The sequence below is a fragment of the Stylophora pistillata genome, chromosome 4, assembly GCF_964205215.1.
Source record: "Stylophora pistillata chromosome 4, jaStyPist1.2, whole genome shotgun sequence".
Taxonomy (NCBI): Eukaryota; Metazoa; Cnidaria; class Anthozoa; order Scleractinia; family Pocilloporidae; genus Stylophora; species Stylophora pistillata.
In genome coordinates this window covers 4,338,722-4,352,500 of record NC_142522.1, presented here as the reverse complement: position 1 = coordinate 4,352,500, position 13,779 = coordinate 4,338,722, and the positions used below count along the sequence as shown (strand labels likewise).

At 34.9% G+C, this 13,779-nt stretch overlaps 2 protein-coding genes and 2 long non-coding RNA genes across 12 annotated transcripts in view; all 4 read left to right on the top strand.

Moving 5' to 3' along the window:
• Positions 1 to 339, top strand: part of LOC148732074 (uncharacterized) — a 7,260-nt gene extending 6,921 nt beyond the window's left edge. Inside the window, exon 2 of the long non-coding RNA XR_015999806.1 lies at positions 118 to 339. This is a non-coding gene — a long non-coding RNA (uncharacterized LOC148732074). The remainder of the gene's footprint in view (positions 1 to 117) is intronic.
• A 192-nt stretch (positions 340 to 531) lies between these two features.
• LOC111327033 (uncharacterized) lies at positions 532 to 1,519 on the top strand. Its single transcript, XR_015999822.1, has 3 exons — positions 532 to 668; positions 756 to 869; positions 1,433 to 1,519. It is a non-coding gene; the product is annotated as an uncharacterized LOC111327033 (long non-coding RNA).
• Positions 1,520 to 4,138: 2,619 nt separating this feature from the next.
• On the top strand, positions 4,139 to 9,456 carry LOC111327027 (protein O-linked-mannose beta-1,2-N-acetylglucosaminyltransferase 1). The gene is made up of 6 exons (XM_022931114.2): positions 4,139 to 4,250; positions 5,851 to 5,928; positions 6,601 to 6,753; positions 7,046 to 7,136; positions 8,179 to 8,405; positions 9,136 to 9,456. The coding sequence occupies exons 2-6, from the start codon at positions 5,865 to 5,867 to the stop codon at positions 9,180 to 9,182; spliced, it is 582 nt and encodes a 193-aa protein (XP_022786849.2). The 5' UTR covers positions 4,139 to 4,250; positions 5,851 to 5,864; the 3' UTR covers positions 9,183 to 9,456.
• A 1,760-nt stretch (positions 9,457 to 11,216) lies between these two features.
• The window catches only part of LOC111327035 (uncharacterized), a 34,611-nt gene continuing 32,048 nt past the window's right edge, over positions 11,217 to 13,779 (top strand). For all 9 annotated transcript variants that reach the window (XM_088756266.1, XM_088756264.1, XM_088756263.1 and 6 more), the window contains exons 1-3: positions 11,217 to 11,350; positions 12,626 to 12,705; positions 13,452 to 13,487. In XM_088756266.1, the coding sequence (XP_088612392.1) occupies positions 12,639 to 12,705; positions 13,452 to 13,487 (103 nt within the window). In that variant the 5' untranslated portion in view covers positions 11,217 to 11,350; positions 12,626 to 12,638. The remainder of the gene's footprint in view (positions 11,351 to 12,625; positions 12,706 to 13,451; positions 13,488 to 13,779) is intronic.

Genomic DNA, 13,779 nt, shown 5'->3' with positions numbered 1-13,779 from the left:
TTAAAACATGATCATTGATCCATGATAAAGGTGCCTGAAAAGAACAATTGAACGTAGAAGCAATAGAGTTGAAACGATACATTTTTAGGACTAAATTTAGTGTTATTCGATGCACAGATGCAGACGAGTGCACAAACGACCCTTGTCAGAACGAGACCACTTGCGTCAATCTACAAGGAGGATATCGCTGTGATTGTAGATCTGGATACAGTGGAAACAACTGTGAAAATGGTTAGAAAAGAATTCAATTAGTACAAATGTTCTAACTGAGAAGTGAGAAGTACCCGTGGCCCTTAATATAGAGGTTATCCCAATCTTATTTGTGCAGTTTTAGATGTGAACGAATGCATGAACAACCGTGCAAAAACGGAGTGGCCTGTATCAATCTTCGAGGAAGTTATCGCTGCGATTGCAAATCTGGATACAAAGGAAGGAACTGCGAATCAGGTCTGGCATTCGACTCTATGTCTTGAAAGGATCAAATTTTATATCTATCGAGAAGTGTCCGGTGAAATTTATATTTTTATTATTTCCTTTTTTGTTTAAGATATTGACGAGTGTACCCAAAGTCCTTGCAAGAATGGAGCTACTTGTGTTAACCTTCATGGAAGTTATCGCTGGGATTGCGTGACTGGATATTCAGAAAAAACCTGCGAAACAAGTATTTCGTATGTATCATAGTGCAGGTGTAAAGCAGAGGGATCAGTCTAGTGACTAAAAATTTTAACAAGCTGGTGTACATGTTTGATTCTCAGATATAAATGAGTGTGAAGCTGAGCCCTGCAAGAATGGAGCCACGTGTGTTGATCTTGTTGGAGATTATCATTGTTATTGTGTGTCCGGCTTTAATGGAGCAAATTGCGAGAAAGGTACACACTAGCGAACTATTTTAGTGTTATAGTCATTCCGTCGAACCTGTATTTAGCGGCACCGTATTAAGCGGCTACCCTGTATTTAAGCGGTCATCCTGTATCAAACGGTCGCTTGTCAAAGTTCTGAATTTTTTTCACCTCAGGTACTGTCACTTTCACCTCTATGTAGCAATCACTTTTATCAAGCGATCGTGTTCACCCTTCACTGGGTCCGAACGGCACGTTTGTATTGTCCTCCGCCTGTATTTAACGTTCACTAAAGGCAGAACCACTCGAATAAAACTAAGGATATTAATCTTTCAGGTAAAACTTAATCCACGTTTCTCTACCGAGATCAATAGCAGTGGTATTTTTGAGCGAGGTTTCTACATTAAGAGGTCAATTACAGGATAAAAGCACTTTTTTTTGTTTTTTATAACACCGCCTCTCCCCGTGGGTGACCGCTTAATTTAGTCTGTAATTATCTGAGAAACAAATAAGAAAATTATTGTCACAAACTCGCCTTAAATATCCGTTTTATAGCAATCAAACTTTTTCCATTTTTTGTTATTTTTGTTTAGTTCCAAAATTAACCACTTTGTCACCACCCGTCACTACTCAGCCACTGGTGATAGGTAAGCGGGAAGGAGACCAACCATCTGAGATGTTTGTAAGTGACTCATTTGCACCACACATGTAATACTTCCTTTTTTTTGCCAGGTGCAAACGCATGTAAGCTGATGATTTTACCTCTGGACACAAGGGTAACACGCCATGGTTTCTTCACTTCACCCTGAAGTTTCATTCTGCCTATCTGTTGCCCTTTTTGGCCAGGAAATCAGTCATCAATCAATAAAAGTTATAGCGAATATAAATTTGCAATATTCATTTCTTGAAGCAAACCTTCCTTTGAATTTAATAAAATCTGTAAGGAAAGCTAGAAGCATGGTTAACTGACTCTATCTGTTGTAGATGGCTTTTCGATAGAGCGTCGCAAAGCCAGAACCAAAGTACTTACAACCGCCAATCAGAAGAAAGGAAAACATTTTAAGAGCCGATGAGAACTCAAAGTAAAGAAAACCAAACTGTCTAAAACGCGAGAAAACGCGAGCGGTCAATTCTGATTGGTTTCAGTTTTGCATCACACTGGTTGATAGAGAGTGGCGCGAGTTTGCTGTATCAATCATGGAACGAAGTAAAGAAAATTGAATGCTGGCTTGGATTACCTTCGACACTCGATTGAAAAATTTTCTAAGAAATTTTAAAATTAATCACCTGCGTGTTTTGATACTCAAGCGTAACAATTGAGGTCTGCTTGCCGTTTAAAGCCTGTTCAAGTTAATCTTCTTACAAAAATCTTCTCTATCTTCCTGTGACAGGTAACTTTTTTTTAAACTGAGTTCATATTCATTGCCCTCCGGATTATTCAAAGCCGTTAGTATATTGTACCACTGCGTCAGTCAATTTTCCGATCACTTTTTGCCTATTTGCTAATTTGCCTCTTTTTACCCGCCCTTTCAAACCAACTTTGGTTCAAGCTACATTCAATGAGGGCTGATCATGAACGTGTACTCGTTAAGCCTTTGGACAGTGTTATTAAGTAGCTATGTCAATCAGTCATGTGTAAGCTCTAGACTCAGTTCATCAACTGATCTTCCTGAAAGACAGGGGATAAAATTTGAAAGAACGAGTAATCTGACAGAAAGGTTTGTTGGCGGTAAATCGAAACACTCCTTGACTACCCTAACTTACTCCTTAATCTGGAGATATTTCTTGTAAGCCTGTGTCTCATGTAGACACTAGAGTACAATTTGGGATTTTGGACATTAGGGTCTGATTTTTGATGTTGGACACTAGTGTCCGATTTTTTTTTATTTATGACATCAGTGTCCGATTTATGATTTTGGATACTAATTTCCGATTGTTGATTTTGGACACTAATGTCCGATTTGTGATTTTGTATACTAATGTCTGATATTTTAATTTGGACATAAGTGTCCGATTATTGATTCTAGAAATTGGTTTTCGATTTGTGGGGATGTTTGCACTGGGAGTGATGTGTCCGAGATATGATAGTAATAATCACAACAACAACAATAATAATAATAATAATAATAATAATACTGATAATAGTAATAATGATAATGATATGAGATATTTTTTTAGCGCAAATTGTTCTATGCATATGGTTGATGATATTAGCTATCCGCAACAATTAATCAATAATAATAATAATAATAATAATAATAATAGTAATGATGATAATGATATGAGATAGTTTTTTAGCGCAAATTGTTCTATGCATATGGTTGATGATATTAGCTCTCCGCCACAATTAATCATGTGTGAAAATAAAGTCCAAGGTCATTGATTCCTAAGGAAACTGTTGTGCTGCGTCGGCAGGAAATTAAGAAAAATGTTAATCAACTATAGGAAAGTGCTCTAATAACGTAAAGATGTGATCATCACAGTAAAGGTAGCAAAAACAAGACGTTTATTAGAATTGAAGTAACCTCCAAAGAGAAGGTGGGTCTTCTTGCAGCTGCAGTATTTCTTTTTGTCAATCACTGTTGCCAGTCCGAGTTGTTGCCTTTTAGTCAACTAGGCAAACTTGTTGTTCCTTGGTAAATTTTACAAATTTTCAACGTTCAGTTTGAGTGAAGATTTTTTTTTTCACTCGCCTTTTATATAATAAAAATTGATAACTAATGCTGATCACCTACAAATTTCGATTTTTCCTTTCCCAAAATTAACGCAATCTTTATATATTTCGCTATTCCCATTGCACGGGATTTCAACTAAGAATTTAATTCTAATTATGTACTTTTGTCAATAACTGAATGAAACTGAATGTAAATCTAACCTTAAATCCTAGGAAAACGTCGTGGCATGCGATAAAAACTCAAAACACAACCATCATTTCAGTATGTATCAGAGACAGGTAATGTGAAAAATGTATCAAAAGAATGTTGTATCTGAGATTTTTGAGTCAGCAACCTCGACAAAGCTAAAAGAAATATTACACAATGCATGTTATTACCTTGTTTTCTCAGCTTTGCATTCCCTCGTTATGTTCTTACTATATGTACGAAGAAAAGCATTATACACCAAGATCAGGATTTAATTTCACTTCAAGAAAAATCTTACTTTCTCGCCAAGCTTTGTAATTCACAGTTGTGATCTATCGTCAGAAATCTTTCTAAGGAGAAACTTATGGCTGAAATCAAATTAATTATGATTGTTGTAATATTTGTTTATTTAGCTGTTGTTCTGTGAGTAAAAGATACATTCAATTCACTTGGCATTTCATATCCCTTACAAATTTGTACGACGGTGTAAGATCTGCTAGGAGTTTTTTGAGGAAACACCAGTAAATATATTTCAAAGAGGCACTTTAAGGTATTTAATTGAAACAGGTCTTTGTAACTTAATCCGATCGAAAAATAGGATAATATTTTAACCATGGTTGTTGATAGGATCAAAATTTAGTGATGGCTTTTCTGGCTAACAGTTAAAATTTTGGCCATTTTACAGCTATCGGTTAAATTCTCTCCTTTATGGTTCTAAGGAAAACTTTTAAGGCTAAACTTTTTTTAAGTCTCTTTAAATTTGTCAATTTTCACACCTAACGGCTACACTTAGCTTTTTAGCTGTTTTAAGTTCTAATGTTATCAGTTAACCCCAATGAATCTTCCTTTAAGGCTTAAAACACTAAATCGATTGGATTTTGGCGCTGAGGTTCCAATTCCTTGACTTTTCATACTCTTTGTGGAACAGTTTTCGTAACGGAACTGTCTTTACAATCCACCAAGTGGATGTGAAAGCCTTGAAAAGGGAAATGAAATAAAGGTACCTCTAGTTGCAGTAACCTTGCTTGAAGATAAAAGAAAAAAGGGAGAAAGCCAAATTGGAATCAATCAGCATATATTATGAGTATAAGGCATTAATCAGCACATACTTATTTATTTATTTAATTATTTTTTTAAGTTTTGGAATCGCTTGCAATTTGTTAACAATATGTAATACTAAGAAACGTTTTTTTAGGGAAAATTTTGAGAAAATGTTTCGGCTGCCAGGCATATAGTCGGAAGATAGTTCCATATGTAAATAAATTCCTATCCAGGCCTTTTCTTTTTTTTTTCTATTTCTTTTTGCTTTTTTCAAACAACTTTGTTTAAATTAGGTGTATATAACATATAAAAAAATGACAGTAACTGAGAAAATATATATCTGGATTTCAGTATGAAAGCTGGTTGCGACTTACCAATATGCATTCCATCTAATCGCGAATAAAAGAACGGATTTATACAACTATCTTTTATAATATCTGAATATGACGAAGAACTGGTAATTCACTCTATTTAGTGCTTAGTCTTCGAGATATTTCTGACGTAGCTGTATGATGTTTAAGGTTTCTCTTTTCAAACCGTCACTGATTTTATTTTTATCTTTTTTTCTGGTTTTGTAGCAAACGAGTGCACTGTTGCAAATTTCGAATCAGTTAACACTCTCGAAAGGGTCTTGAAATCAGTCTTTTCTCTGAGAAAAGGAGGAAAGTAAATACGCATTGCCAAAGTGAAATTATGCTATGCCTTTCAACGAAATCAGGAAAAAAATTCATTGAAATTACAGTATCCTAAATTTGAGTTTGCTTAAATCGACCTCTCTTGCCGTTTAGAAGGGTGGAAATGAAATGATAACGATTCCGTCTCGATTCGATTACATTGTTGCGAAATTCCAACGTCCTTGAGAACTAATTAAAACGTTTGACTTTCAAAATTCTATAAGAAAAATTAACATTAAAAAAAAAAGAAAAAAGATGACTAGATAAAATTTAAGAATATGGAAAATACTACTCTTATCCCTCGTACTGGCATGGTATAAATTAATCAAAGGTACAAGGAAGTCCTCTAACACCTAAGGGTTTGTAGTTAACACTCCTCATTACAGACCTATTGGGCATTGCACAGTTGCTTTCTTTTTTTAAAAAAATTTACAGGTGCGACAAAGATAATGAAGCTGCTCTTTGCCGTGTTGGTCACTCTGATGATTAGGGATATTTTCGTGACAGTCGAAGGTGATATTTTCGTTTTCCCACTTCTTTTTTTTTCTCGTTTACTTCTTTCCTGGCAGTTTCTTTGTCAGTGTAATTGACATTTACACGATAATTTGTAAGTAATAGGTTTTCTTTCAGTGCACGTAATGCAAAGTTGTAATACTTTCCTTTCCTTTTTCGTCTTACATTAATTCTCAGGAGCACTACCTAACGGACGTTCTTTATTTCGTAAATTCCCATGCGAAGAGCTGTTTATATCGTCAGTTATGACATTTGTCTGAGTTTCTGAACAAGTCGTACAAGTTGTAACTATCCTAGTTGTATAGCTATCCCAGACGGTAACTTTCACCTTAAACTGCTCTTGTTCTACAAACGTCCTTTTATATTCTCTGTAATGCCATGCACGCAACGCCTTCATGGAATAAGATTTCTCCGTATGGCAAAAAGCTTGTTTTTGTCTTTAGTCTCCATATTCTGCATTAAAAGAAATCGAAGACGAGATATTTAAAAGCCATGTAGACTGCATCTGTTTCTTTGCCTTTCACTCGGCAGACGAAAAAACATTTTTATTTTATAGACGTGATTATTTACTCGGAGGGAAATAGCAAGGGATATTTGGAGTCTGGGTAGCCAATCAGAGAGCGCCTTCGATGTCTCGGTTTATACTTGAAATAGATTTGGTTTGTTCAACAGGTTCTTCAATAAAAGTTGAGATCCGAAGCGAAGGCTGTAATGATCCAGATAAAACGCCAAATACATGCGGCAAAGCATATATCAAGGTGAATGACGTTGAACACGCAAAACAACGCAGAGGGCACAATGTTGTCGTCGTGGATGCAGTAATAGGTTAGTCTTCCAGTAAAAATAACATTACAACGTTAAAACTTGAAAAAGAAATAGATGGACTACATATGAGCATTTAGACAAATTTATGTCTACAACAACTGAAATGAAAAAAACTATCGAAATATAAACAGTGTTCTACAATAGTGTATGAAAGCATTAAAAGAGTACGAAAAAAGACATATTCGAACTCTTGCTCATAGAAATAGAAGGAAAGGTAAGGGAACTTATTTTGTAGCACTTTGCTTACTCGGCTTTTATTCCATAAATATTGTAAGTGTATGTTTCAATTCAGGAATTGTAGAGGACTCATTGGTTTACGATACCCATGGAAATACTGACGCTGGTAACCAGTTAAAAGGCTTTCTTAACGCAATTTCTGGAGAGTAAGTATCAGTTTGTCTTCCAAACTGCAATTATTATTCTATTCTTCAAAATGGGACCAAATCTCGGAATTTTACAGTCTTTCATAAGAAATATAAACTCGGTTGTCCTGCGCATAAAAGTGCGCCTAATCAGGAAACTTTGACGCAAATGACGACCGTCATTCGGCACAAGAATTGAACAACGCAAGCCACCGGGACGAATAAGGAAATCGACCCAGACATGCTGCTAACTTCGTCCAAAACGGAGACTAGTTTTCTCTTTCAATGAAAAGGCAAAGCGTAGTGGAAAAATGATAAAGGTGCCAGAATTTGTATTTGCATTTGCATTCATCTATTTCTCCACTCCACGTAGTAGTAAGTTAAGTTATTTGATAAACAAGGTAAAACTATTAGGCAAAATAATTTTGTACTACAAATAATGAAGAGGAGAGGCACACATAAAGATACCTAATATAGCGCTCCTTGATTTTATATGAAAAGTTATTCCCTAAACTGGATTTAACTAAAACAGCTTAGATCAAAAAGGAAGAAAGAAGATGCAGTAAAGTAATAATCAATATTTATTTTGATAATAATGTGCAAGTGCTTCAGTTTTAAACATTTGTATAGTTGGTTTTTCTCTAATAGGTTAAGGAATATTGTTCCATACATACCTACCTTTAATTGTTAGACTATATTTTCTGAGATTTTTTTTGAAAAGAAGGAATTGACAGAAGGTTGCATGATACACTTCGAGTGCCATAACCATGCATCTTGGACACTAACAAGCCAGTAAATTTGAAATGTTTGTCAGCACTGAAATCAGTAGTCATAATGAAGTAAAGACGTATAGAGTTTCACATTGTCAGGAACTTTCAAAAGTCCCAAAGCGGTTGTAACGAGGAGTAATCGGTTCCTTTATTTTGCGAACCGCTTTGTTTAGTAATTTTACTTCTTTAGAAAGTAAAACATAATTATTTCCCCAGAGCGCACAATAGTAAACATAAACACCTTTATTATATGAAGCTTTGGTACATTTTTACAGTTTTCTTGTCCTCTTCAGTAAGATAGTCCTGGTTGCAGTACAAGACGAGGGCTCACGCTTCAGTAAAGATGCTTCTGATGCACTGACAAGAATGGGAGGCTACGATCTGGACTCTCTCGACTACCGAGGATCATACGCTCTTGTTGGACACCCAGGAGAACAGAAGCCATCTTATGTTAAACAAGTGCAGAGCAAGAGTGGACAGGGTCCAAGCATAATCTCCATGACAATTCCACTCACGGAAAGTATGTTATATGATTATTAAACAATATTTTTACATGAAAAGTTTGAGGTGTTCTTATGCGATACGTTTATACGCGAGACTAAAAAACCTTGAATTCAAGGATTTCTCAAGGTTTCTTGGATAATAACCACACTTTTATTCCGATGAATGTCTCAGCAACTCATTATTTCAGCCTAGCACAAAAGTATTAAGTACACTCTTAATTTTAAATATGAATTCCTGCAATTTTAAAGTGAAACCAATAGTCTAATTGTTACAATTACATCGAGTCACAGTCTGTTTGCTTGGCTTGAATACATTCTTATCAAATATGATTCATTAAAGTGAACAGGGTGTTACTTTTAGTCTGAAGAACGTACTCAAAAACGTATGCCCGAAGAGCATATTGAAAAATCTTGGTAACCGAATTTCATATTTGAAATGTGTAATAATTAAAATAACGTTAACTGCCAGACAGGTGATAATCAATAGTGTTTGTTGTGTCGTTTCAAATTGAGGTTTATCTTATCTGGGTAATTTGAGATATGAATGAGCGAACTCACTAGGCGTGCAAAGAAGGGCCGATTAGGTCGCAACCATTGACCATCCACAATACTTTGTGTTCCGGTCCTTTGAAAATTTATCATTCCTTTTCCCATTAATTGCGATTTCTCGCTCTTCTTCTCTACTCTCGAAGTTGAATTTGAAGTTTGCTTTTTAGATAATCAATATTTTCCCTTTTCTTTTTTTAGGCCTCACTGACGAGTTGAACAACGAATGTGAAGCCGATACTGTTTGACATCCATTTTATGTAACCAGACCGTAGGACGTAGGACTTTTTTTGGACCGCTGGATTCAGTTTCCAAAGGAGTTGCAAAGTTACCACTTATTGTCCTAGTTTGATATCTCAGCTTAGCCCCCTAATTTTACCTGTCTCGTGTAGAAGCGGTTAGTTGGCCGTCATGCATCTCAAAAAATGCAAAAAAAAAAAAAAAGACGCATGCATGAAGCAGTAAAGATTGATAGGTGAATAAAAATCAAAGTGATACCCATGTTTGTTCGTCTCCATTGTATTTGTTTCTGGTGGTTAACTTCAATCAGTATAGTTCTTCTTTTAAATTCCTGCCTTCATTTTGCACTGACATAAACATAATTGGATCGAGGCTGGATCTTAAATTCAATTGCTTTTAGTTCCGTTCTGATCTTACCATTTTTTCCACGTGGCAAATCGACGTCGTCTTAAGCTGACATCAAAAGTACACATTGTGCTTTCTCAATTTGATTTGTTGACTAACCTCCCAGTTGCGTTGGTAAAATTCGTGATGAGATAATAGAAGACCTGGCATTTCTATGGTGCCCTTAGGAGTCAAATTCACTTTGCCTTTTCGCCATTTTTACGTTATGCATACAAATGAACCCTACTATTCACTGATTCTTATCATTTAAAAAGTTCTTTTTTCCCTCCTGTTCCAAAATTTTATCGTTCCGTGTCATTGGCGCATTGCGCAATTCTAATACTTTTTTACTTGGACGGAATTGCAAATTGGATTTTCTCTAGGCTATTCCGTGTTCACAACTCTGGTGCTTTCATAGCACACTTAATTCCTCTACCATAAAAAGTCGAGATTTCGTTAATTTTTTGGAGTTTTTCATCGTGATTCTTTGCGTTTGCTGCCACAATGTTTTAGAAAAAATTCCAAGTATTTTTTTCTTATTCCTTAAATGTTTACAGACTGGATGACACTTTCTGATCGAAACCGATCCCAAAAGTTTGTTTTTATTGCTTCCAAGAAAAAACACTTAAAGCAACGGATGCAAACTCCAGCAGAATGGATTAATTTCAAACGAAACTTTGCGAATAACTAGTGTTAAACTGATTATTGTGGTAATGCAAGAGCTAAATTAAAGTACATTTAGCAATCAACCTATTCAGATTTTTCCCCAAACGAAAACTGGATGAAAAATAGTAACTATAACCTACAAAAACTTCAACTTTAGTTTTATACCCATTTCAGCCTTACATTTAGTTCAGATATGTGTTTGATAGATTTTGATTTGTTTAAAAAAGATCAAACTCTACACTACAGAGTATTGTGTGAAACCCTTACGTCTAATGATATACCAAACTCTTTATTTATCTTGCTATTCATCTGTTAACGATCTCCTTCTGAAGCTCCATCACGTTTTATCTACTTGCACGAGAAAAAGAACAATTCAGTTGGCCCTTTTGAATATGTAAGCATCCCATTAACACTTGATAAATACTTGGCACTGAGTTAAAAATTTTCAGTGCGTGGGCTTTTATGAAATTCTCTCCCTTTGAGTTTCGTAGGGATCTTGGGTTTCCCCTGGCATATTTTTCTAAAAAAGCTTGTTCAGAGATAACCACCAGTAATTGACTGGTAGGTCTTTTGAATTCTGTGTCAAAAAATAATTCATGATATCCAGGCAAAGGTAAAAGCGAACGATTTCAATTACTATTTTCGTGTCTGCAGCCTTGACATTGCTCTTAGGTAAATAAAGCTAAAACCACATGCGTAATTACTTCAGCTCCTTGTTTTCTCAGCTTTCTGAAATTATTCCTTTGTAATATCCGTGTGACACGAACTAAAAGAAGAGCGTTATCCGCAAAGATCAAGAAATAAATTTAACTTGAGCTGAATCTTTTCCCTAAATGAGAAATATGATTTTTTTGCTTAACGCCTCGCAAATTATAGTTGTGGTTCATTGTTTAAAATCTTACAACACAAAAAAAAAAAAAAAACATGCAGTTGGTAGTAAATTTATTCTCAATTTTTGAAATGTCTAATCATAATTAGTAATTGGACTTCGTATAACACACACCCGACAATTTAAGATACACAATACTTTCTTGAGCCGTACAATTTTAAACAGCCCTAGGCGAGAGCTGTTGGGAATTTTTCTGAGGAAGGAATAGGTAATATACTTCATAGAGGAGCATTAAAGGTATTTCAACTAAGTGTCTTTTTTTAAATCCAATCGAAATGTAAAAGTATATCTTACTTATAGGGGCTCACAATACAAAATCGTGTGAATTTTAAGTTCCATTTAATTTACTGTTTATAGTGAACACTCTAATACAATTAGCCATTAAATGCACTTCGGGTATATAAAAAATTGAGTAAGAGGCTGTCTTTATTATTGTCCTTTATCTTATTTAAAAAGTGCAACTGGAAACCAAGTAACACAGAGAGAAAAATATAAAAGAAAAAGAAAAATTAATTTCCGCAGTTACCCATGCGCTAAAAATGATGTAAAAGCAATCGGTGGCTTTTTGTGTAGGATGTAGTTTTCTAATTCCGAGTAAAAGGAAGGGATTTTTTCCAACTAACTTATCAAATCGTTACCGCTTAAATCTTTTCTATGAAATCTTTTGAAAACAGTTTTAAAATTGTTTCCAAAAGTTACCCTTAGATATCTGCATTCGATGAAAAATGGACAATTTTTTCTTAGTGGTAATCATATCTCAACAAAGTTTCTTGAATGATTATATCATCTTCAATATTTTTCAATCGGGTTTCTTTGAATTGGACTCAAGCAATTGTCAACTAAATGAACAGTGCCTCCAGTGAATTTATTTGTGAGCTGTAGCCTCAAGATGAGTTCGTTGAAATCAACAAACTGAATTGAATCTAGCAGTTTCAAATTTATGATACCGCTAAGTTTAAGGTTGATTTAACTGCTGCGAAATGATACGGAAAGAGCTCTATTTAAAATATATTTGTATTTCTTTGAACAAATTTTTAAACTCTAAACCAGAATTTAAGACTCACCTTTGAATTTCAGAAACTGTTAAGAGTTAACTCGTGCTATCGAAGTGAAATTACACTATACCTATCAATTGGAGAAAAAATCAATCAAAAATTGTTCTATCACTGCATGGTGTGTTAGCCAAACTCCAAACAATCAATATTCTTTGATCTTAAGTTCGGTACTCTTACTAAAATTTTCTTTTTCGAAGGGTGAAGATCATTGTTGACGGTTGAGTCTAGATTCATTTACAGGATAAAAAAATTGCGAAGTGTTCTGGAACCAATCCAAATGTATGGTTTTTCAGCATTCTGTCCAAAAATAAACAGGCAGAAAATTTGATAAGCGTTAATATGAAAGTACTTTTCTTTACCCTCGCTCTAGTACGAACACTTGAGAGTTGGTAGCTTACACCTTCCCTTTTCAGATACAATGTGTTTGCATTTACATTCTCTTCTGTGCAATATATAGGTGTGGCAAACGCATGATGAAGATGCTCCTTGTCTCGCTTGCCACTCTGATAATTGCAGATGTTTTCATCACACTTGAAGGTAAAATTCTAGTATATTAACCTACTCTACTTTGGGCAAGATTTTCGCACAGGTCTACACTACATTCTGTCCACAATTCTTGTATAAAGAAATTTAAAAAAGCAAAAAAGGTGAGAACAATAGATTGCCTTTAAGACTACGATTTTGTTAAAGAACAGTATACGTGGAAATCTTTTCCTACTCTGAGCTCGATCTTAATAATTTGCTCTTAAAGAGATTCCTCAGAATTGCACTGTATTTTTCTTAAAAATCACGTAATCAGACAAGTAAGCACTTGCGCATTCCGAGAACACGGTATTGTTTTTAATAAAGGGACCAGGAAAGAGGGATGCGATGGTCTTTATTTTTTAAACGAGCACGGTGACCTATATTTTTGTATTGCATAATTTTGGTGAATAATTTAGCCCCTTTAGAATTTGAGAAATAAAAAAAACATTATCGTAGGGTAAAAAAGACATAGGTAACTAAAAACTTGCACAAAGCCCGTTCACTCGATTATGAAAATTATGACCTTGAGAGCAATGGTTCGAGGAACGTTTTGAGTCGACAATTGTTTGCGTTAAGGACAAATGTTTTTTTTAAGATAAGATGGGGTTATGCGGAAATATTTTCTACTAAGTAATTAAAAAATGGTGGCACATCTAATGCAAGTTTATAATGTTATACTTTTTGCCCTAAACAAGGAAAGTCTTTGCATTTATGTTTATTCGAATTTTCCTCGTAATTTCGTCTTTCTTTTATTATAGGAAAACCATCTGGCGGACGTTCTTTCTTTAAACCTCGTAAGAAATGTTGTTTATATTGATATAAATAATGTTGTTCATCCATTCTGTTGTTTACTTTACTATTGAGAATTTTCAAAGACGGGGAAAGTCGTGAACGTGAAGATGAGTTGCTGTAGGCTTCTAGGACCTTTCCCGACGATGATCCTTTTCAGTTTACCTGAGTATAATCGGATTTGCAGCATTGCATCCTAAGTTGTTTGCCTTGAGCTCATGGTTTACAATCTTGACCTTTAGAGGAAAGAAAAACAATGTTTTATAATTATTGTCTATGCAGTTATACACGGCAGCA

What these genes read in the sequence shown, in the direction of transcription:
- LOC111327027 (XM_022931114.2), top strand. Translation starts at nt 5,865, where the DNA reads ATGAAGCTGCTCTTTGCCGTGTTGGTCACTCTGATGATTAGGGATATT. An exon ending in CTTAACGCAATTTCTGGAGA is followed by an intron (nt 7,137 to 8,178) that starts GTAAGTATCAGT and finishes TGTCCTCTTCAG; the next exon opens with TAAGATAGTCCTGGTTGCAG. An exon ending in GACAATTCCACTCACGGAAA is followed by an intron (nt 8,406 to 9,135) that starts GTATGTTATATG and finishes TTCTTTTTTTAG; the next exon opens with GCCTCACTGACGAGTTGAAC.